Below are 24,894 nucleotides of genomic sequence, written 5' to 3'. Positions count from 1 at the left end.
GTACTGTCCCCCTCCTCGGCACTTGCTCTCTCCCCTCCCCTCCCGGCACTCGCTCCCCCCCCCCCCCCCCCGGCACTCGCTCCCCCCCCCGGGTACTGTCCCCCCCCTCCTCGGCACTCGATCTCTCCCCCCCCTCCCCGGTACTGTCCCCCCCCTCCTCGGCACTCGCTCTCTCCCCCCCTCCACGGTACTGTCCCCCCCCTCCCAGCACTCGCTCTCTCCCCTCCCGGTACTGTCCCCCCTCCTCGGCACTCGCCCCCCCCCCCCCCTCCTCGGCACTCGCTCTCTCACCCCCCCCCCCGGCACTTGCTCTCTCCCCCCCTCCCCGGAACTGTCCCCCCCTCCCCAGAAACCGTTGTCTCCCCCCCTCCCCGGTACTGTCCCCCCCTCCCCGGCACTCGCTCTCTCCCCCCCCTCCCCGGCACTCTCCCCCTCCCCTCCCCGGCACTCGATCTCTTCACCCCCTCCCCAGGACTCTCCCACCCTCTCCAGCCCTGGCTCTCACCACCACCCCCCCCCCTTCCTGTTCCCTCTCCCCGCACCCACAGACTGTGGCCACGCCGTCACTTCCCCTGCGGCCACCCCCCACGCCGTGACCTATCTCCACGCTGAACGGCGTCAACCAGCGCTGGTTGACTCCATTAAATAGCTGTTTTGATTTATGCCGATGTGACCCGTGGTCACGTTGGCGGGACTTCGGCCCACCGGGCCGGGAGAATACAGGTAGCACCGGGGTCCATAGCCTCCCGCGTTCTCCGAGGCGGGCGGCGGGATTGACGCCTCACCGACTTTTTACCGGTCGTAGACTTTGGGAGACGGCGGGGGTGGGATTGACTCCGGCTCCGCGGCGATTCTCCGACCTGGCGGGTGTTCGGAGAATCCCGCCTGTGATCTGTAAGCTCATGGTAGAGGGTAGAGACCAACTCAGTCTGAGTGTCTGCAGATCATGGTCCATGCATCAATAAATGGGATCAGCACGTTACATGACGGATCCAACAGTTTACCATCTTAGTGATTTTACTGTTACAGACTATCTGCTCATCTTAGGATGTTACATGGTCACGGGCTCCCGGCACTTTGCCAGGATGCTGAACAAACTCTCCACTCTGTCCTCACCTCATTTTTAAAAAAGTATTTCCTGTGTCCTCCTTCTTCAACACATTACATAGTCTTCAGCCATGAATGTGCAATGAATTTTTAACTGACGCCGTTTCCTGGTGATCCCATATTATTCTGGTAGTCCCTTTACTATTTTAAGTAGTATTCTTCCTTTCCATTCCCCCACAATGCCAGTAACGGATAAAGGTTGGTGACACCAAATCCTCTTCTTCTTTTGGTGAGGCTCAGGAGTCAATAGCTATTGAGACTGGGAATTGTACTCACATCTCCCAGGGTCATTCAGTATTGTAATATCAAAACTACCAGGCTGCTCATCTGCTCTTGAACCTATTCACCATGTCCACAATGTTCTAATTTTTACTTGGTTTACTCTTCCACAACAAATATCAAATTTATATTACAAAGGTCAATCTCTGGTAAAATATGCCTGCTCTGAGAATGAGCTTAATCATTCGGTTGGCTATTTAAACCAGGGGGAAGTAATTGGATCCACAGCAGAAGTCCAAATCCGAAGCACATCGCTGTGTCCTGGAAAGCTGAAATAACATGACATGGAGAGCAGCAACACAATCGACTTTGTGCTGAAGAGAAAAATCTGGAGGTCAAAGTTTGTCCTTACCCGATTAATCAGCTGTTCTCCTGTCTCAGAGGCTGTGATAAGTTTGCAGAGAGCTTGCAATGCAGCATGGGGCAACCCTTTAACATGAGAAAAACAGTGTTACAAGTAAATACATGTATATCCTATATCGATACAACAACATACATTATGTCACGATAATGATTTATGTAAACCCAAGGATATTTATAAACACCAAAATGTATCCAGCCACAGCTACACATATAAACATGCATGATTATGTAACATTATAACACTCAAAACTTGAGCGTGTCCCATATTTCATATGTTACAACACATGGTACAACATTTTACATTACATGAAAGCATTTGTTTGCATAAAGAGAAAAAACTCTTGAGGAACAAAAGTAGCAGAGCCACAGGTCTTCAGATCCTTAATTGACATTCCTTCAAAGAAACCCATGGTTCCAATCTTCAGTCTTGAGCAGCAATTAACCTCCAAATAAACTCTTCTGTGTTGACGTAATATTCACTTAATATTAAAGTCTTGAAGGGGCATTTGCAAACACGTGAACAGCGGAATAAAACATTGCATTTTACGTGGAATAATGTTCCTGTCCTTAAAATCAACATTGTCAACGACTTACCACAAGCAATACCACAGGAGATTTGCTAATATCTATCCAGCTGTCATCGTGTTCATAGATTCCTGACATATTTAAATATTATTTATAAGCATAGTGATTCATATAGGCACATATATGCACAAGGCACGAAGATAGGGGCTGGTTTAGCACAGTGGGCTAAATAGCTGGCTTGTAATGCAGACCAAGGCCAGCAGCGCGGGTTCAATTCCTGTATCAGCCTCCCCGAACAGGCGCCGGAATGTGGCAACTCGGGGCTTTTCACAGTAACTTCATTTGAAGACTACTTGTGACAATAAGCGATTTTCAAATAAAGTCATGCACGGCTTATGAGTGGAATTTTTTTGTTTTGGGAACTAAGTACAGTGGCGGGCAGGAAGATTGATGTGATTCCCGCTGGGCAGCAGAGTGGGTGAACATGCGCAATCTTATGCTTTTCAGCTTATTAATTGTGCATCTGAAAGGAGCTCGGAAAATGGAGTGGCAGGGCGACTTTCATGGGATGGAAGGTCCTGGCACTATGTTTAATGGGCACCAAGAAACACATTCACTCAATGCAGATCAGGAGCTCCACACAACTCCAGATTCCTTATGGCCACAGCTTGTACTGGTGAAGCCAGCAGATGTGAGGAACAGACTCTGGCATTGCCTTTCACTCATCTCTGATAAAAGCTTCGCTGGAGATACACCCATGGTTGGGCCAACACTCGTCATTCAGTGCTCCATGTTTGCCAGCTTCTTGACCGTATATAGATCTTGCTCCTCCTGGCCTGTGTGAACCGGCTACAGGCCCTCCATCTCCTCATTTGGATGACAGCCATTACCAAGGTAGGGTTGCCTGCAGCCTGCATCCTCAATGGAAGTGTGAACGAATTGAATGGATACATTAAGTGAGCATGTCCTTTACAGGCTTCTCTCCATCTCAACGCCAACAGACCCTTTCTAAGCCCTTCACCTGGCCTCCATCTAGAAGACATGGTATCCCTGTCCCACCCTTTTACATAAAGAATATCCTAAAGGAATTGAGATGGGTGTTCTTCCTGTTCATACATGAATATGTATGGAGGGTGATGAGAACCATGTTCAAGAAGACTCATGTGGACATTTTTCCACTTGGCTCCACCACCCTTGAAACTCTGTGCGACCATTGCCATGGCAACAAGGAAAGACTAACCATGTGATCTCTTGTCAGCCAACGGTCCTCCATCAACCATGCCTCTCTGAGGCATCCATCTCCCTTCCTCCCTCCATTCCTGCCTCCAACTACAGCTGATGGCAAATGGCATAAAATGAACAACAGCACAGCACCTTGCTGGGATCTCAGTGTTATGAGGCCCATGTGTCAGAAACAAACCTTCTGCAATGTAGGTTACACCACATGGAGGAGAACACAACTGAGCAACTCTAACATCCAGTTGTTTCATAATTATGAGGATGTCCCTTTAATTGGCCACTTGTGCTGACCTTGAACTCCACCCACCCGGAAAGATCCTCTTCTCACTTCGCAGATTCTCAAATCCAGTCTTGAGAAAATGGTGTGCGGAATTTTCCAGACATGTTGCACCAACATCCCCCATTACCACCAACTTCCACTCACCACCATAGACCCACCAAACATCACCATTCCTTACCCCTCCATCACCCTTGAACCTCTCCCCATTACCCTCAACCCTATAATGATTCACCTCCACATGCCTTCTCCACTCTCAAATCCGACACCCACGACCATGTTCATCCTGTCCCTATCCCCACCCGTTATCCGAGCCAGCTGTCTTGTCCGCCCTGTGATCCACCAGATGAGACCTTCACTGGCCAAAATGGCATCCTGAACCTGCCAACCTACTTCTTCCCACTCCCCCCTCTGACTGTGATTATTCCCTCCGAGCACCAGTATTGAGTCCTCCACGCAGGACCCCACTGTTAACACCACTGACCATGCCCTCTAAGGCATTCCCCTCCCTTCCCGGACACTCCCCCCAACCCCCCCCAGGCACTCTCCCCCTCTTCTCCTGTCCAGCCAAGGTGCAGCATGTGACACATGCACCTGTAATTTCACAGCACCACTCTTCATGGTAAGCAAAAGCAGTGTCTCCATACCTCTGGATGAAGTGAAGCGTGAAGCTCGTCAGGTGCGCACCACTTCAATACAGTCAAGAAACAGACCCTTCTAGAAATCCACTGGCGGGATTGTTGAGCGAACATAATTCCGATGAATTAGCCTTTTAATGAGCATACATGAGATGCATATATGGTTCCTGCCATAGGTCAGTGGAAAACTCAAGCCACCTTTAAACCACCATCAAAGTCAGTAGGATAAAATTCCAACGTAATTTCCCATTGGTGGGACAGAGACCACTGCCTGCCACGAATGCTGCTGCTGGTGGTACAGGAGAATTGCACTCTGTGTTAACATGGCACAGACCCATAATGCCCTGGTTCCCCAGCAGCACAATTAGGGGGTACCCCTAGGTTGCGCTGGGAATCTCTCTGGGAGGTTCCCACATAAGGGTCTCTCGGCAATTGCCCAGAAGTGCTAACTTCCTCTGGACAATTGCGCTGGGCTGGGAACCATCTGATATAAGTGATTTAAACTCTGAAAGAGTAAGAGGGAGTAATAATAAGAAGAATAATCGCTTATTGTCACAAGTAGGCTTCAATGAAGTTACTGTGAAAAGCCCCTAATCGCCACATTCTGGCGCATGTTCGGGGAGGTCGGTACGGGATATTGAACCCGCGTCGCTGGTCTCGTTCTGCATTATAAGCCAGCTGTTTAGCCCACTGTGCTAAACCAGCCCCTGGAACACATCTCTTTTTGGGCTGCGGGAGCGAAACCCACGCAAACACAAGGAGAATGTGCAAACTGCACATGGACAGTGGCCCAGAGCCGGGATCGAACCTGGGACCTCAGCGCTGTCAGGCAGCAATGCTAACCACTGTGCCACCCGTCTATCACGTCTAACTCTCGAGTAACTATTTTAAAAATCTTGACCCAGCCTCACACAGGACATCCCTCACGCACATGCCCCCTCCCCCGCCCCGGGGGACCCACAACACCACCTCCCATCTCTAGCCGCCTGGACTGACCCCAAACTGCAACGGAGATTGCAACTCTGCGGACGTTATGGGAATTTATAAAAGTCTGGCCCCCATATAAAAACAGCTTGATAAACATATGATAATATAGGCTCAAAGTATGAGATACTGGTTTAAAAAGACATGAAAGTTATATCATGTACTGTGAATGTATTATTCTGCTGAAGACCACAACGTCCAAATTAGCAACTAACCTGAACCTCAGTGCATTCAGAATTTAATTGTTGTTTGGTCAGGGAACATTGAACACTGGAGTGTGTTCATCAGTTTCATACTCCGACTGAAGAGCCAACAGCATTTAAATGTTATTTTGCAACCAAACAAAAAATAAATTTGGCTTCTCTGTATTGTCATAGAATTTACAGTGCAGGAGGAAGCACTCAATTCAAATAAATAAAGAACTAAATAATCTTTTATTGTCACAAGTAGGCTTACATTAACACATTAATAAAGTTACTGTGAAAAGCCCCTAGTCGCCACATTCAGGCGCCTGTTCGGGTACACAGAGGGAGAATTGAGAATTCTCAGCTGGTACGGGAATTGAACCCGTGCTGCTGGCATCTGAAACCAGCTGTCTAGCCCACTGAGCTAAACCAGCCCTCCAGGTAAACCAGCCATTCGGCCCATTGAGTCTGCACCGGCCCTTGGAAAGGGCCCAGATATTAAGCTGGGACTTCCAATTTATCCCCGTAACCCAGCTTAACCTTTTTGGACACTAAGGGCAATTTAGCATGGCCAATCCATCTAACCTGCACATCTTAGGACTGTGGGAGGAAACCGGAGCACCCGGAGGAAACCCACGCAGACAGGGAGAGAACGTGCAGACTCCGTACAGAACGTGACCCAAGCTGGGAATCGAACCTGGGACCCTGGAACTGTGAAGCAACTGTGCTAACCACTGTAATATCTCCAGATCTGTTGTTTGCAATCTTTCATGGCATTCCTTACAGGAGTTGAAATATTGATAAGGAATGCAGAGCTTTGTGATATGCAGCGTTACATATTTTTAATGTTATTTGAAATGGAAGGATTGCTCATTAAAGTTAAGAAAGAATTGTAGGAAATATCATGTAGAAATTCTGAGTCAATCTGTTATATATATATAGATACAAATGCTGGGTAGATACGATGACAATAGAAACAGCAATATGTATATAATATAAACACAGCAACAGAATTACAGCAACATATAAACGTGTGGCACCATACACGAATGCAACATTATATACAAATAAGGTGATAAAAACATGGCAATGTAGAAACAATGCTACACAGGCTAACAATGATAATCAATAATGTGGTGATGAATATGTATAAGACAGGCTGAAATGAAAACACTGCAATTGATATTAAGATGGTAATGCCATAAACCGTGCCGATATGTTAAACACTGCAGCATGTATAAAAGCAGCCCCCTTGCTTTCACCATCTATCTTTTTTGTTACACCAGTTTTCTTTCTTCCTTGGGGTATAGATGAGATATATCAGTCTTCCAATCCCATTCAGCTATAAGAGTGATAGATTGATCTCCAGATTGTTCAGTAACTGTCAGCCCTGCCACACTGGCAATGCACAGCAGGCAGGAGGCACACTTGTAGTGTGCAATCAGAAATTATATATACATTTCTATAAAAATATATATTAACAGCAATATAAATTTGCAAAGGCACTCGTATTGTTGCAATCTGCATTATTGACTGAAATCATACACCTTGTTATGTTTGGCACTGTGGCCTGCAAGGAATCCTCTCTAATGTGAATTTAAAGCTGCATTAAAGATTTTCTTTTTTGTTTTAAATTAAAGCACCTTTTAAAAGCTAATGTAATGAAGGGAAGGAACTGTCAGGAATGTCACAGTACGAGTCAGCTCAATGCATTTATAAATGTGTAATACCGCTGGCAGCGTAATGACTCCAACCAACAACCACAAAGGATCGGATTTATTTTAATATATTATAATTAAAATGAAGTAATTCTATCAAAGAGCACTTTGGGAAATGCAATGTACAAGGTCAGCCACAACTGCAAGCCCTTCTCCACAGGGAGGCTCTGTCCCCCTCTCCATTGCCTGCTGTTCCACAATTGAGGCCCCCACCCAGCACCTTCCCTGCCCCACCCCCACAGTCTAACAATTTGGCCATTTGATTTGATTCAAATACAGGAATAGAAACATCAATACCACTTCTATATCTGACAGGTTATCCACAGAATATAAGGTGCACAAACTAGAAGGGTCCCAGCTTTTGATCATTGGTCTGTACCAAGTTTCTACTGGATTTGTGGAGCATTCCCAGCAGGCCAGCAAAAGTCAAGTAAAAAGAAATTAACCGGCTCTAATTATCGATGAAACACCTGCTCGAAGGTACACATATGCGGACACTGGGTAATGGTGGAATCAGCCTCTCTCCACTGCTTACTGACAGACCTCCAACACAAAAAACAGGTACTTGGGTAAGGTACCAGAGGGCACACCCGTGGAACAACATCCCAGCAAGAAGTCAATGGGCAGGATTTTCCGTTGCCCCTGCTAGCTGCGGGATTTGCGATGGCATGCTGAATTCTGCGTCAGGCCAAATTCGGGATTAGCGCTGGGCATCAGACTCATCACGAGTTCCCCTGCCCTGCCCCATCAGCCAGAATGGCGTTCCCACCCCACACCGGTGGGAACATGAGCTATTATCGGGTTTGAAGACTGATTCAAATGCCGCCTGTGTTTCTCTCGGTCCCTCAGATGGGAATCGCATTGGCATGATTTGATGCCAGTATTTAAAAATGGGTTCCTGATGGCTTGCAGTCTGAGAGGTGGCAAGGGGATGAGTACCCTCCTTACTATTGCCTCCAGGGTGCCGAGGGGGTCCTCCATGGGAAGTGGGGGTCAGTGGGCATGTGCTGGGCTGGAGGGGTTCAGGTCACAGGTTTTTCCTGGGATGGGTGTTGTTTGGCTGCTCTTCCCATTTGCAGCCTTTAAACCCTTCAGTCAATCAGTATCTAGAAATTAAAGTTCTCTCATGATAAAGTGAAAGTGTTTCTATCTGGACACATGAACCCTTTAAAAACAGTATGCCAAGTTCAAAGATCTCTAAGATGAAGGTAAAGGTAATCCCTTTAAGTGCTGGAAGCCTTTGAAGTGGTTTTCCAACAGTCAGTTTCATTGCCCTTTAAAGCATTGAAGTTTATATGCTTGGAAGGCTAAAAGCTTTGAACTGCATTATTTATATTCAATTTCACGCACCATTGTCTCCTGTAAGCTTTTTGATTTACAGGTTGAGGCAGTTTCAAAGGGTGGCTTAAGATTGTTTATTTATATAGCTCTACAGCGATCCATTAACACGGGGAGCAGGTAGTCTCCAACCACAGTTTTTTTAAGAGGCTGTCTCTTTGTTCTCAAATGCTTCCTCGAAAGTGCAGATGTGGGGGCAGCAGCCCCACACTAAAAACTCCAACAGGTTTGTAAAACATAGGCCTGAATTTCCTGCCTGTTGGGCCCTTGAGGTTTATGGGCCCAGAGGCAGTTATAGAATCTGCTGCCGGACTAGATTGCATTGTAAACATGGTTTCATGCTGAGTGGCTAGTTAAGGCCTGCCCAGCGTGAAATGTGTCCTCTTGTTGGTCTGACGGTCCAGGCAGGGGTGGGAACAATTCAGGTGCCAGTTCCAATGGGGACCAAACGGGAGGCAGTTCCCTGAAGCTGCTTGGAGCTGTGGGTGAGGCTGAGAAAGCTGGCTGCAACCATTAAAATAATTATCCTGTTATCCGGCAAAGACCTTCGCACCTTAGCAGGCATGACATGCCTGGATACAGTGCTACAAAAGGTTTAACAAAGTTCTGCGGTCAGCAAAGGTAAGTACAGAGTTGATATCGAACTGTGTGGAAAAGTGTAGTCAGGTGGCCGTTCCTCATCACCCTGAGGGATGTAGGAATGTTTGTATCAACTGGGCACTGAAGCCTGCGCCAGCTGGCAGCTCCATCCTCTTGGCCTGAGTGCATTGAAGGGTGCGAAGTGCCAGTCTGACATGCACCATAACCTGGTTCTTCGGGTAGGTGCTCCACACTGGAATGGTGCTGCAGGGAGAGGTAGCACAAATGATAAATTCTCTTCTGCCCTTTCAGAAGAGAAGCCGTAGTTTGGTGGAGTGCAGTAGAATGGGTGGCGGGGACTCCCTGGAGCTTGAATGCCCCCGCAGAGGTCATTCCACCAGAAGTCTCAGAGGAAGGCAAGAGTGTACAGCACAGAGGCAAGAGTGGCAATCGTTGTAGGGATGTCTCCCCGGAAATGGAAATGTCAAGTCAAGTGTGCCCATTGATCCTCTAATCAAGGAGGCGCCATTTTGTGTTGTATCACCAGCCCTCCGAGCATGCACATTGACTATGCAATGATTGAATGTACTGACATACTGTCTTCCTCCTGCTGGTGCATATCGACAAGAGGCTCCAGGGACCCCGAAGACCCTCCTTTAACCCCTGAGGAGGAGACACTAACATCTGCACCCACATCACGCCCTCTTTCTGAACCAGGCACCAGTGCCAGATACTGGTACAGTGTTGGCATTAGTTTGTCAGCTCTGGTTGCAGTGCACAATGGTTAGAGTACGGCTCACTGGCATGAGGAGCTGACAGAGGCAGAGAGTGCCAACGCACTGGTTGTCGGAGGATTGCTGGAGACCAGGAACATGTTGAGTCCAAGCGAAATGATGAGCCTCTGGAGTTGTCAATCAGTCAGCAGATGCTGATGTCTAGTAGGATGCACGGGGAATTCATGAGGGTCTGTACATCATGGAGGAGCCCATGTGTAGCGTGTAGAGCGGCACGGTAGCATAGTGGTTAGCATAGTTACTTCACAGCTCCAGCGTCCCAGATTTGATTCTTGGCTTGGGTCACTGGTTGTGCAGAGTCTGCACGTTCTCCCCGTGTCTGCATGGGTTTCCTCCGAGTGCTCCAGTTTCCTCCCACAGTCCAACGATGTGCAGGTTAGGTGGATTGCTGAATTGCCCTTAGTGTGCAAAATGGTTGGGTAGGGTTGCTGGGTTGTGGGTATGGGGTGGAGGTGTGGGCTTGGGTAGGGTGCTCTTTCCAAGGGCCGGTGCAGACTTGATGGGCCGAATTGCCTCCTTCTGCACTGTAAATTCTATGATTCTATGTGAGCCTGCGTAGATCCTTCGCACCGAGTACAAATCCTCCTCCATTGAAACAGTCGATTCTCATGGAGAGGCAGCTTCAGGAACAGAATTCGGGGGTGTGCGAAAAGTAAGGTTAAGCCTAGCTTGGCAGCCTAGCTGAAGGTGCACACAATCAAGGCCTCCCTTCTGTCCCTGCCTCCCTCAAGATCCCTCATGTCTGCCTCAACGTCCTCATCATGTGCCTTTCTAGGATCCTCATCAGAACCATCAGCGGAGACATCCTCTGAGTCTGCCTCGCTCCCCTCATCCTGTAATGGGGTCCCCCGCCAGAGCCACATTGTGCAGAGTGCAGCACATCAAGGCAACACGCCCTCTGGAGGATATTGCAATGCTCGCCCTGATCGGTTCAGGCATCTGAGCCTCATCTTCGGCAGCCCAATGGTCCTCATAACTACCACCGTTGTGGTGGGACACATGACTCATGTTGCACCTCTCTGCTTATGTTCCGAAGTGCTGGAGTGGTGTCATGAGTTCCCTTTCAGGGTATAGCAGTCGTCACCCTGGAGCCTCTCATCCAAATGGACTTGAACCTTGGCACATGCTGAGTGTTGCAGGGTGTAGGCATCTTGCAAACTGCCAGAGCAATGGATACAGACTTGCAGAACCTGTGTCTTTTCATCGCAGATGATCTGAATGTTCACTGAGCGGAACCCCTTTCTCTTCAGGAAGGCACCCGACTCACCCGCTGGTGTCTTGATCGCCACAGTTGATGGTGTGCTGAATGCTGGGAAGCCAATCGCCATAAAGCTGCTGGCTCACTTAGCAAGGCCAACCACATCTGTCCAGTAATGAAAGTATTGCACTTGATGAGAATGTCAGAAACGAGCTTGGTACAATTCTGGGCAGCTGACTGGGACACTACTTACTGAACCCCACTGATCCCTGGAAAGAACTGGAGGTATTGAAGTTGTAGGTCACAGAACAACTGGGAGTGAAACACCCAAAGGTGTCCACCCAAGCAGTTGGAGCTGATCTCCAGTCCAATCATCTGGCGGATGGTGATAAAGGTGTCCCTGGAGAGGCGGAGCCTCCTGAGGCACTGGACCTCAGGAATGTTGAGCTGGTTGGAGTACTGCCTGTACATGGCTCTGTTGCATTTCTGAGAGATTATGTGTATCTTCCTCAGCGGAATTTTACTGTTTCTTTTCGAAGTGTCAGCTCAGGCAGGAAAAGCTGGGTGTAGCCGGCCAGCTGCGCTGCCAGCTTTTCCCGCCGTATTTTTTGATACTTGGGGGAAAGAGGTGAAGGGGCGGATGCCACAACATCTTCCCTATCGGCAAGTTAGGCTTTTAAAAGATAAGCGTACCCTTTCTAATAAAAAATAAGAACACTTCATGGAACACACCCTTCCCAGGGAATCCCCCCCCCCCCCCCCCTTCCCCCCCCCCCCCCCCCCCCCCCCCCGCCAATGGAACCCCAACTCCCTTGTGCACTGCCCCTGGCACTGCCCCGAGGGGCGGGCATGACCTTCTCCCCCAGGGGATGTATGCACCTGTGCGCCTCTGGCACGTTCTATCTACCATGTGCACGTCGTTGGCGTGTTGCTGTGATGGACAATCTAACATTGGGAGGGGGAGGCAACAAAGTCAATTCGATGTAAATGGAAATCCCAACTTTAAAAGTTGGCGTCCCTGTTGTATCAATGTCAGGGGGTGGGGACAATCGAGCAAGGAAATCCCACTGGCATAATAGCTATTTTGGGTCTCTCGCTTGATTCCCTGACCCCTGTGCCGTTTCCACCCCATAAAAATGGGGACCGAAAATCCTCTCCAGTGAAATTTTTCATTCTCCACCATTTCCCTATTCTCCATTACATATTCTCCTGTCTCCACTTGTAATGGGCCGACGTGTGTCCTTGTTAATCTTTTCCTTTGCACACATATAAAGCTGTTTTCATAGTCAGCATTTATGTATCTTGCTAGCTGGTGTTCACATTCTCTTTTCCATTTCTTTATCAGTTTCTTGGTCCTCCTTTGCTGTATCCTAAATTGCTCCCAATCTTTGGGCTTACCATTTTTTATGCCAATCTTATAAGCCATTTCCTTTGATCTAATGCAATCTTCAACTTCTTTTGTTAGCCAAAGTGGATTCACCTTTCCTGTTGAGTTTTGTGTCTTAGGGGAATGTATACTTGTTGGAGACCATGTAATACCTCTTTAAATACTGGTCATTACCTGTCTGCCATCAAATTGTTTGGCAAATTTTCCAAATCCATCATAACCACCTCGCCCCTCATACCGGCATAGTTTGTTTTGTTCAGATTTAAGACCCTATTATAACATTCTATTATATTGTGGTCACTATTGCCAAAAGACTCTTTCGGAGCAAGTTTATTAATTAGCACATTCGGGTAACTTGGCCAGAACAGGTAAGGATGGCAGATTTCCTTCTCCAAAAGACATTAGCGAACCAGATGGATTTTTATAACAGACGGTAGTTATCATGGTCACCATTCACCTGAGGAAGGAGCAGTGCTCCGAAAGCTAGTGTTTGAAACAAACATGTTGGACTTTAACCTGGTGTTGTAAGACTTCTTACTGTTCTCACCCCAGTCCAACACCGGCATCTCCACATCACCATTATCTGACACTAGCTTTAGATTTATTAATTGGGATTAAGCATGACACATTGTGGTAGCAGGGGGGATCTCATTGGCATCTAATCTGTACTATACATGACCTGACAGCGCTTGATGGGGTAACGCGCTGGTAAACCTTTCCTCCACTCAATCTGCAACTAACGTCTGAGTGTTTCAAGGGAACACTGTCCCTTGTGAGGGTGCATTGTGTAATGTTATGAATGCCATACAATTTAGGCTATCTTAACTGTTTTGGAAATATATTATGACATGTACATCATGGGCGGGATTCTCTGATCCTGAGGTTAAGTGTTGACGCCGTCGTAAACGCTGTTGCGTTTCTCGACGGCGTCACCATGGCCTCAGGAGCAGCAATTCTGACCCCTGCAGGGGGCCAGCAGGGCACTGGAATGACCCACGCCGCTCCAGCTTCCGATCCCCAGCGTCAGATGGGCACCGTGGGTTAGCGCATGCGCAGTGGGACCGCGCCAGTGCACGCATGAGCAGTGGCTCCCTTCTCCGTGCTGGCCCCGACGCAACATGGCGTCGGGCTACAGGGGCCAGTGCGGAACAAAAGAGGCCCCCAGCCTGGGAGGCCGGCCTGCCGATCGGTGGGACAGGCCAGCCACAATGGAGGCTTCTACCCCCCCCCCCCCCAAAGGGTCGGCCCCCCCACCAGGCCGCCCCCAGTTGCATCCATGCTGAGGTCCCGCCGGGTAAGAGCAGGTGAGGACGGCGCCGAGGGGACTCGGCTTTTTTAGCGTGGCCGCTAAAAGCGTAGAGCGGCCCCCAACCGGTGCCACGCCGACTGCGCCGGTGCCAATGGCGCCGATTCTCCACTCTCCAGAGAATCGGCAGACCGGCTTCGGGGCGGTGTGGCGCGATTCACACTGGTCCCGGCGATTCTCCGGCCAGCCCCTGGGGTGATAGAATCCTGCCCTCTGTTTTTGTTGCAAAAATTGCTGCTCTTCGTCTTTCAAGTTATGTAGCGGCATTTAAAAGAATCCGCAAAACCTGGAAATCTGAAATGGAAAGGGAAAATTACGGAAATGCACAACAGGGGCCACCAGCTACACAAAAAAGGACAGGTTGTTACAGCAGGTGAAACCCCAATGCAGAGAGGTAGCTTTACCTAGGAGTGACTGGAGTGTAGTGCTGCACTGCTGAAGCCGATCTCCATGGTCTGACACTGGAAAGAAGACAGCTGCTGGAAGTCCGCTGGCCGGAGGATCTAGCCTGAATCCTACTGCCGTAAGGAGCGACTGCCAACCTGGCACACCGGCTACTTTGTTCTCCACACTGTGCTGGGAGGTATACATGGAATTCCGTTGGCCATTTTGTATTCGCTGAAGTGACTTCTCCACCTGAAGTAAAAAGAATGAGAATAGGCTTTCCATTTCTCAAACAAGTCCAACCATATTACTTATTTCTCGAAACTCCAACCCTACGTGATACCAAAAAATAATGGTCCTGAAATTTGCCGAGCATACACAATTTTGTATTAAATGGGTCAATTAAAATACATTAAAATACCCAATAACGCAAACTCATATAATCGTGGCAAACACTTATACTCTAATGTTGCATGGCACAATTTCAAAACAGAACTGAAGAGGACTATTTGTAATTTTTAAACATGTGGAGCAACTTGCCTATCAAATCAACGATTCATAAATGGGTGAAGGTGGTTCTGGAGTTCTAGCCTGTGACATAGAAGAACAGATCATGGCTCCGCACAGACAAACACCTCCATTGGGGGATGATTCCCTTTGGCCAATAATAGACAAAATGCAGAAGGAAAATGTCCTCTTGCTGCTCCATCTATTGAAATTATGAATGCATTCCTTTAAAGATGGTTCAATGAGCTTTTTATAAATAACAAAATGTGTCCTTTCCGCACAGGTTCCTAATTCCTGTGTTGACACCCCTCATATATGTAGGTAGGGTGTCACCAAGGAACTGCTGCAATGCAGCATATCCAGCACCAAACTGTAGCACTAGCCAAGACTTGGGGGCAACTTTATTGCCTGTCGAAGATAGGTGCTTTAGGAGATTCCGCAAGAAGGGAAAAACAATTCAAAAAAAGAAAATTGCTTTTTATAGGTTATTGAACTTAGCAGCCTGCCCTTAACAGCTGTCTATCTGCTGGCTGACCTCCTTTCCCAGGCAGAAGCATCAACAGGCAGAACATGTTCCCCATCAGGCTTGTTGCTTCAATTTCAACACAGCGATGGGCCTGTACTAGCAATTCGCAGAAAGTGGCAGAGAGTATGGACTTTAGTATATTTTTTTTTCCAGAAGGATATACACACACTCCATACGTTATATTCACCTGTATGGACATCATTTTAAAAAAAGGTATGCTGCTCCTTCTACAATGACCAACTTATTCATGAAACACAACTTCATAAAAACAAGCATTTTATGGCAGTTCTAGGTCTAGAAAAGTATACGTGATTATCACAGGGAGCGCCAGACTTTGAATAAGAAGCAGTGTTGGAGAGAGTGGGAATTTTGAAGACAAAGTCGGATTACACTAAGGATCAGCACTGAGCCACTTCCTCGTCCCGATTGCCATGAATGAGCAAGTGGGATGGGAGCTGCCATGGTCATTGATATTTGCAGATGACATTGAAATATTTGGTGGGGATGATGAGAATATGACTGAATATCTGGGGAGGTGGTTAAAAGTGCTGGAAGACAGGGAGGGGTATGGAGATCAGTCGACCAAAGACCCAGTCTATGGACTGTCAGTTGGAGCCGAGTGAAGAGGATCAGAGTGAAGGTGTAAAGATTACAGATGAAGACTTGGATTAAGTGAGAAGCTTCAGGTACTTGGGGGTCAGTGGCAGCAGAAGATGCAAATTTAGAAATGGAACTTAAACAACAGGTTAGCTCTGGTTGGAATATTGGAAGAAGTGCAATGGAGTGTTATGTGCGAGAAAACTATCGTGATAATTGAAAAGAGGAACCTACAAGAAAGTTGTGAGGTGAGTCGGGTTATATAGTGCAGAAACTTGGGCAATATCAAGAGGAGAGGAACAACGACTGATGCTAATGAGATCTAAATGCTGAGATGGATGTGTGGAGTAATGAGAAAAGAGAAAATGAGGAATCAGCACATCAGCAGGACAGTGAATATTGTGGGAGCATCGATGCAAGTAGCTGAGAAGGGATTGAAGAAGCAAGAGTTGTTCTGTCTCTCTATGTTGTCATACACACAATTGGCAATAAAGCTGTGCATTCCAAATAATAGAAATGACCACAGAGCTCAGACAAACATTTGAAAGCCATGACAGCCATATGATGATGGGGCTGTTTAGCACAGGGCTAAATCGCTGGCTTTTAAAGCAGACCAAGCAGGCCAGCAGCACGGTTCGATTCCCGTAACAGCCTCCCCGAACAGGCGCCGGAATGTGGCGACTAGGGGCTTTTTACAGTAACTTCATTGAAGCCTACTCGTGACAATAAGTGATTTTCATTTCATTTCATTTTCATTTCATTTCATGGACAAGGGCAAACTGTGTACACAAGAACCATTTCTCCCGCGACACCAGCAGCAGTGTTGGGGAGCTGGTACCCCAAGAGTGAGGTGTAAGGGCAAAGGACAGCATAAATCTTCTTATACTCCAACTACTACCTCTGTTGATTCCCTGTATTGTGGCTGATTTCATGCTGGTTTTTATGTACTGCCATGGTCAAATTAATTTTCGAGGATACATGGACAATTGTTCCCATCGGTAAGTTAAGTGTAGAAACCGGCGTATTTACGATTGAGGCAATTGCAAGCTTCAAGCTATCACAATATTAAAAAAGAATCTCGTACTCAGATGCTTCTAGCTGGCCACACTGGCCACTAGCTGGAAGATGTAGTGTGATTTGGTTAGGATCAGTTGTTATTTTCTAATTCCCTGTGGGATTTAAATGTATAAGCACAACTTCTTTTCCTTTTTCAGTTTAATGCTACAACGTATTCTGTAACTTCCAAGCATGGTCAGTATTTTCACTTTGGTAATAATATTACCCTGAGGCTGAAACATTGGAACCAGATTCCAGAGCGCCTCCTCTCTCCTTTCCCCTATCCCCTCACATAGAGAGGTTGATTGAGCATTTCACAGATATCCAACATACCAGGTGCAGCAGAACACGGAGAGCATCTCGGGCACGGTCGGGATGCTGGAGGATTTCAGACAGAGCCTGACCAATAAGCGATGAGGGGCTGTTCAATTTCACATCGTTTCCAATGAGTGTGAATCCTGCAGGTTTTAGACAACAGAATGATTAAAAGACCAAAGATTTCAGTAAGTAGGAACTGACATTTGTAACCAAACCATAATAAAAAAAAATCAGTGATTGTACCATACAAAACAGCTCTATAAACCATGCATAATGCATAGTGATAGAAACCATGAGTAATGTACAGTAACTAATGCCTGTATAATGGCGACCTGTAATCTCTGTAATAAACTGTGATTGTAATTTCTGTATAACAGCGACTATATGTCAACAGTAATCACTATAAAATAGTGATTGTAATCTCTGCAGTAATACTGTTAATGTAATAATTTCCACATAAGGCATGGTAAATTTAAGATATGTACAATGCACCATGACTGTGATCAATATGTAAAAGTGGCTAGAATCGTTATTTAAATTGGCGACTATATTTTACCAAATGGAGTTTCTGGTCCCATATGCTCTCAATCACAAATATTGCCTGGTTCCACCTGTAACATTGCCAATGTACCTACCCCTGTCTCAGCTCATCTGCTACCGACAGTTTTTTCCATGTCTCTATTATCTCTAGGCTATACTATCCTAATGCTTTCCTTGACTGGCCTCCTGCCTTGCACGTTGCCTAAAGCTGTGCTCGACACCTGACTCACACCATGTACAGTTCAACCATTGTGCGTGTTCGTTGATCCTACAACGTCAGTGGGAACATCTCAATTTTAAAAGTCTCATCCTTGACTTCAAATTCCTCTATGTCTTCAACTCTCCCTATCTTTGTGACATCCTCCAGACTTACAAAACTGTTAAGGCATCTGTGTTGGTCCAATTCTGGCATCCACAATTTTAATAGCTCCGTCATTATGACCATGCCTTCAGATGGCAACGATGAAATTCCACCCCTAAGTCTCTCTACCTTTCTGTCCTTTAAGGCACTCCTTGAAACCTACCTTTTGAACCAAGCTTTTAGTCCACTGTCCGAATAGCCCCTTATGCGCCTCAATGTCAAATTTTGTTTGAAAGCATCCATATGACATGCATTGGGATTTTTTAGTGTGATGAAGGTGCTATATATATGAACAAGTTGTTGTTATAGTAACATAGAAAAGCACAGAAAGAGGCCATTCGGCCCACCTTGTCCACGCCAGCCCAAGGACACGCAAGTGCCCTTTCTTCCTGTACTCATTCCATAGCCCAGTAGCTTACAGCACTTAAGGTGCGGATCCAGGTACTTTTAAAAAGAGTTTCGAGTCTCTGCCTCCATCAACAACTTGGGCAGAGAATTCCAGACTCCCATTATACTCTGCGTTTAAAAGTTCTTCCTCAAGTCCCCTCTACACCTTCTGCTACTTACCTTGAATCTATGTCCCCTGGTTCTAGAATTCTCCACCAAGGAAAACAATTTTATCCTGTCCACTCTATCTCTTCCCCTCATAATGTTGTACACCTCAATTAAGTCACCCCTCAGCCTTCTTTGTTCCAAGGAAAATAACCCAACCTGTCCAATCTCTCCTCATGCTTCACTTTTCTAGTCCTGGCAACATTCTTGTAAACTTCCCCTGCACTCTCTCCAGGGCAATAATGTCCTTCCTGTAATGAAGTGACCAGAACTGGCCACAATTCTCCAGTTGTGGCTTCACAAGTGTTTTATACAGTTTCCAAATTATATCCTTACTTTTATATTCTACACCTTTTCCAATGAAGATGAGTATTTCATATGTCTTCTTTACAATCTTATCTACTTGAACTGTTGCCTTTGGGGGCCTGTGTACTTGTTGGCCAAGGTCTCTCGGTTCATCTACCCCTCTTAGTATATTCCCATTTATTGTCTACTCCCTTTAACTGTTTGATTTCCCTACATGCATAACCTCCCACTTCTCTGTGTTGAATTCCAGCTGCCACTTTTTTTGCCCACTCCACCAACCCATCTCTATCATTTTGGAGATTATAGCTGTCCTCGACACTGTGCACCAATCTGCCAATCTTTGTGTTATCTGCAAATTTCCCAATCGTGCCCCCCACGTTCAAGTCCAAATCATTAATATATAACACCAAGCCCTGTTCTCTATATTCTCTATATAATATGTTCAGTTATTTCTGTATAATTGTGCCTATAATCTCTTTCTAATATATTGCAAAGTCTGTGCCGCATATAAAGGCCAATGACTAAATAATAGTCCTGGGTGTGTGAAAGGAGGGCAGGAAATCCAGAGTACGAGTTTTTAACAGCAAGGCGTCTTTAATTCTTTTCCCTGCAGATGTTTCTTTGCCCATTGCAGCCTGATTGACGGACTGGAGGTCTATTCATTAGGTACTCCGACAGTATAAGGCCAATCATGGCGGAGTCCAAATATGAAGGTAAGCTCAATTAGCGGGCGGGAGAGAATGGAGGAATAATAATAATAATAATTTTAACATTAACACTGCAATGAAGTTACTGTGAAAAGACCCTAGTCTCCACATTCCGGTGCCTGTTCGGGTACACAGAGGGAGAAATCAGAATTCTCAGCTGGTACAGGAATTGAACCTGCACTGCTGGCCTTGTTCTGCATCACAAATCAGCTGTCTAGCCCACTGAGTTAAATCAGCCCCTGGTCTGATGCATAGAGACTGTAACCTCGATATTTTTGTTTAACAAGGGGATGAAAGGTTATGGGTGGATTGGGCAGGAATGTGGGGTTGAAGTTATAATCAAATCAACCATGACCTTATTGAATGGTGGAGCAGGCCTGTAGCTACAACTCCTGAATACAGTGACTGTAATCCCTGCATTTATTGTGGCCACTATAATCCTGGTATATTATAATAATCTAATCTCATAACATGTTTGCAATGAACGTCATGGAAACAGTATTGTTCTTATGTCACAAGCTTTTTCTATGCAGTCACTGTCTGCCAAGGTGTCACCAACCACTCTACAACAGTTTATACAGAGTAACAGATAAATTAAAATATATTATGAGATTCAAGTCATGGATTTAATAGGTGACAGAATAATGCAGTGGTTATGGCACTGGACTAGTAACCCAATGTCGGAAGTTCAAATCCTATCGTAGCGGGGCAGCACGGTGGCGCAGTGGGTTAGCCCTGCGGCCTCACGGCGCTGAGGTCCCAGGTTTGATCCCGGCTCTGGGTCACTATCCGTGTGGAGTTTCCACCACATTCTCCCGTATTTATGTGGGTTTCGCTCCCACAACCCCAAAATGTGCAAGCTAGATGGATTGGACAGGCTAAATTGCCCTTTAACTGGAAAAAATGAATCAGGTACTCTAAATTTACAAAACAAAAAACAAATCTTATCATAGCGAGCTGTGAAATTAAAATAGAATAAATCTGGTCATTTATCATCAGGTGAAAAAATGAGCAGTAAGGTTTGGCAGATTGATATTAAAAATCCAAATGTTCTGCTAATTTTCTACAGGGAAGGGAATTTGCCTACCTGATCTGACCTGCACATAACACCAATCCCAAATTGTCTGGTTGACTTCTATGATTGAATAATAATTAGGGGGGGCACCCACATCTCGAGAACACTTTTTCTTTTAGTTCATATTTATACTCAGATTTTAGGAATAGTTCTATTCCATAATTGTTCAACAGTGTGGAAACCCACATCAATCCAGCTTTCCCTCTGGGCATGGTCAACAAAGCAGCCAAACATTTTCATTTTATAAACAGAGTTTAACAGATGCTCAATATCAGCCTGGCCAGAATTTTCCACGAACTAGCGCTTTCCTGTCAATGCAATGCCCCCGAAATCTGCCAGCCAAGAGCAAATGATCGGGAAATTTTAAGTGCAAATTGTATTCCAATCAGTACAAACTAGGTTTCATTAAAAGTTTGCTCTAGTTTAAAAAAAACATGCTGTGAGAATCTGACTCCACCCAACAAAACTAGCCATAGCCCCAGGTCAAATTAATCACCATGGCGAGTTTTTGTTATTTGCACCATGTAGGCGCTTAAAATTGAAGTTTAATTGTTTTTTTAGGTCTATTTTAAAAGGATTTAAATATTTTTTGACGACATGGCTCGCTGGACATCAATGAATTTAGTAAATGGCTCTGGACATATTTTTTAAAGTCATTTCTAATTGAGTTGTTCACAAATTTTGGACTCGGCCCTCTAATTTTAAAAATCTTCCATTTTGGGATGAAGCCATGATCAGCTGTATTAATAAAGCTGCACTTGCTTTCCACCCTTAACTCTATTAAGGAATATTTCTCAATTGAATTTTTGATTTTAAATTGCACTCTGAAATGCTGCTTGATTGCGTTGATTCATGGCAGATTTCGCATTCAAAGAGATTCAAATGAGCTGAAAAAAGACTTTACAAAAACGAGCCCAACTTGTACCACATCACTGATTGTGCCCGATGCAGGAACTCTTGGTTCATCTGCGTACCATCATGCGACACATTGGCCGGGGGGGGGGGGGGGGGGGGGGGGGAGGAGGAATATGCCTTCGGGAAGAACAATGACACAGGCAGAAAATCCTGAGAGGATTCGGAAAGGCGATTCTCGGCAAAGAGATCTCCCGACTTTCCCCGCCTCTTCCCGTTGGTGTCACGAGGTTCACACCCACAAAGGGCGAGGACCTCATTTTTATGAATTTGAAGAAATTTAAATGTCATTACCCAGCCCAACCTCTTCAACCCAGCACCCCCCCCCCCCCCCCCCCCCCCCCCCCCCAAACCTGATTTCCCCCTCACTGAATATTCAAACCTGGTCGGCATAGCAACAACTTTTTTTACAAGTAAGATTCAGTCGTGGCGATCGCTCTGGGGGAGGGGGGAGCGCAAAGATAAGTGTAGCCCCCAGGTGTGGGGGTCATGCCTGGGCACTGCCCAACCTGAGCCAGTGGGCAGCGCCAACCTGAGTTCTGATTTTCAATTACGTGTGGTGGGGTGGTGAGCACATTGGTGATGATTCCGCAGTGGTGAGCGGGAGCCCTTGGTGATTGTTTGGGAATGGGGAGAGTTCCACTTCAGTACTGATCAGAGCATCTTTTAAAGATGGCGGCCTGATCTCTGTGGTTTTGGGTGCCGGTTAGATCTGGCCCCGCCCTGCCACAGTGATGGCATAAGCCACACCCACTCATTTTCTTTCCTCAGGGGGCTCAAGATTTGGAGAGAAAACTGGTCTGTGCAGCTGCAGAGTGAGGCGCGATTGTCAGTCAGAGCCTGACACTTTGGAAAAATACAGTAAGATTCCAGCCATGAGTTTTTATATGAGGTTCCAGTGAGAAACAATTGGCCTTCAGCAGATGCCTGAAACCGGCTCATGGAAAATCAACAACCCATTCTAAGCCATTGTAATGAATTGATAAAACAACTGAGCCTGGTGTAAAACTGGCTGTCAATTCACCAGGAGCACATCCCATGCTACTGGCAGGGATGAATTTCACTCCTATTCCATTTTTAAGGTATTTTCTGAATTCCTCTCATCTCCTTACAGTACGCAACATTAGTGACAGTGATAGCCAATTCAGCTTGTTCGTTTCATGTCCCTTTTAATTTATTAATTAACTTAATTAATTTGATTTTCTTGCAACAAAATGCCCCGATGTATATTACAGCCTTTTCCCCTGTTCTGTGAGATCTCGTGTACCTGTCACATTGGAGGGAACATTCACTCCCTCCTTCAGGCAGGTAATAGAAACTGACGGATAATCAAGACTCCACTGGGACATGGAGCTCACTAATCAGCTCTTTGGAAGGAGTGGTGGAGCCTTATTTGCACTGCTCTCTTTCCTGACTGGTTCTTTTTAACCTCGGTAAGAGACTTGAGTGTGTGTGAGGAGAGCTGTGCACAGAGGTTTCCCCGAGCCCATCGGCAGCTGATCAATGTTCCTCTCCTGGCTCTCCACAGCACAGTGTACAATATCCTTTCAGAAGCAAGTTAGAATGTGGGCAATGGGAGTGGGGGGGGGGGGGGGGGGGGGGGGGGGGCAATTGGGTTCAATGGTATCAATTCATTTTTGTTGTTCACCCCATCTCCTGTTTTCAGTCAGTCACCTCAAAAATGTCTTCCATTTACACAGCACCTTTAATGTATTCTTCCAAAATTTGGATATATCTCAGTCTTTTTGACTACCCCAGTACCAGCACATATCAATATTCAAAAGTCAGGTGTTGATTGTTCTTCAACTTTAGGTTGTACAGCCTAATGGATTTGAACAAACCTGCCCAGTTTGAAGGATGTGCAAACTGCTTGCTGCTCTGGACAATCTTCATGGCTTCGCCAAGCGCTGCACTGGATTTCATTCCATTGAGCAGGGAGGAGTAGAAGGTGTGCACAAACATCTTGGATGCAGCCACAGGCACTGGCCAAAGGGAAACCAAAACACAGTGTGCTCCAGCAGCGAGGAAGGCCCGTGTCAGGCCGATAATACCATCCGCTGTTACTTTGTTGTTAGATTCTTGGTAGGAGCCAAGAACCACGAGCTTGACAGGCAGATGTAATTCCAGGATGTCAGCTGCTGTCAGTAAGAACTCTTGCAGGGAAGGGCTGTCAGTTATGCTCTCCACATCACTCGCATCATCTTGCATCCTCAGAGACTCTGGGATTGTGTAGCTGTTTCCAATAGAACTCTTTCCACTCATGGTGCTCCCTTCGCTATTTGGTGTGAGGACCAAAGCTGCAAGTTTCCAGGATATGTGGGTTGCAAAATGAACGCACTCTGCCTGACTGAGCATGCTCATCACTCTTTCCTTCGTGGCCCCACTGTTTACCAGTGGCTGGCAGCCAAGAAGCTCTGAAACCATGTAGGCCTCTTCCTCAGCAGAAGGCATGGGTCCCCACAGCCAACGGTCCATTACTGCTGATGGGAGTTTGGGATTCCCTATCACAGCTGCCATCGAGGTAGAGGAGCTGCACACGGACGTGCTTTTTCGAAGGTGGGACTGTACAGAACAAGATACAAATGCAAATATTTAGTTTAAATGTTTCATGCAGTAAATAAGAGAAATCCCCAACATTTAACGTTACGTTCAAGATGGAGCCTGTTATATGCTCCCTTTACAAACTGGTTGTTTAAAATCTATGTTCTCGTTAGTCCAACAGTTATTTTGTGTTTCTTGTTGGGCCATCACTTGTGCTGCTTTAGTGTAGACATTAGGAATTATACAAGGGTCGGTGAGGGTGAATATTTTCGTTCCACCATATAGTCTACATAAAGACAGTGGTAGGGATGAATGGGTATCACAAAGTTAATTCAAGGTTAACTGAGTGATAAACAAGGGAGAGAGACCATTGGTCAGGAGAAACCTAGTAAAATCCAAACAAAGTGAGAGAAGAGATTGGGCATGCTTAATTAGAGGGAGGGATAAGAGTTAACTGTCTGGTATTATGGGATTGTACAGGAATCCAGGTGTAGATAGTTTGGGAATCTGGCAGTCCCTGGAGCATAATACAGAAGTCTAGGCATGGTCAATCCAGGGGATGATACAGCTGCACAAGGCCCGGTGAATCCTACAA

At 46.3% G+C, this 24,894-nt stretch overlaps 1 protein-coding gene across 5 annotated transcripts in view; it reads right to left on the bottom strand.

Annotated features, from left to right (window-relative positions):
• The window catches only part of ttc28 (tetratricopeptide repeat domain 28), a 965,957-nt gene that overhangs the window by 35,745 nt on the left and 905,318 nt on the right, over positions 1-24,894 (bottom strand). For all 5 annotated transcript variants that reach the window (XM_038780339.1, XM_038780595.1, XM_038780507.1 and 2 more), the window contains 4 exons: positions 23,600-24,320; positions 17,321-17,445; positions 14,322-14,553; positions 1,739-1,815 (listed from right to left, as the gene is read on the bottom strand). In XM_038780339.1, coding sequence (XP_038636267.1) covers positions 1,739-1,815; positions 14,322-14,553; positions 17,321-17,445; positions 23,600-24,320 — 1,155 coding nt within the window. The remainder of the gene's footprint in view (positions 1-1,738; positions 1,816-14,321; positions 14,554-17,320; positions 17,446-23,599; positions 24,321-24,894) is intronic.

This window comes from Scyliorhinus canicula, chromosome 1, assembly GCF_902713615.1.
Source record: "Scyliorhinus canicula chromosome 1, sScyCan1.1, whole genome shotgun sequence".
Taxonomy (NCBI): domain Eukaryota; kingdom Metazoa; phylum Chordata; class Chondrichthyes; order Carcharhiniformes; family Scyliorhinidae; genus Scyliorhinus; species Scyliorhinus canicula.
The sequence above is the reverse complement of the archived record's forward strand: the minus strand, read 5'-3'. Positions and strand labels throughout refer to the sequence as shown.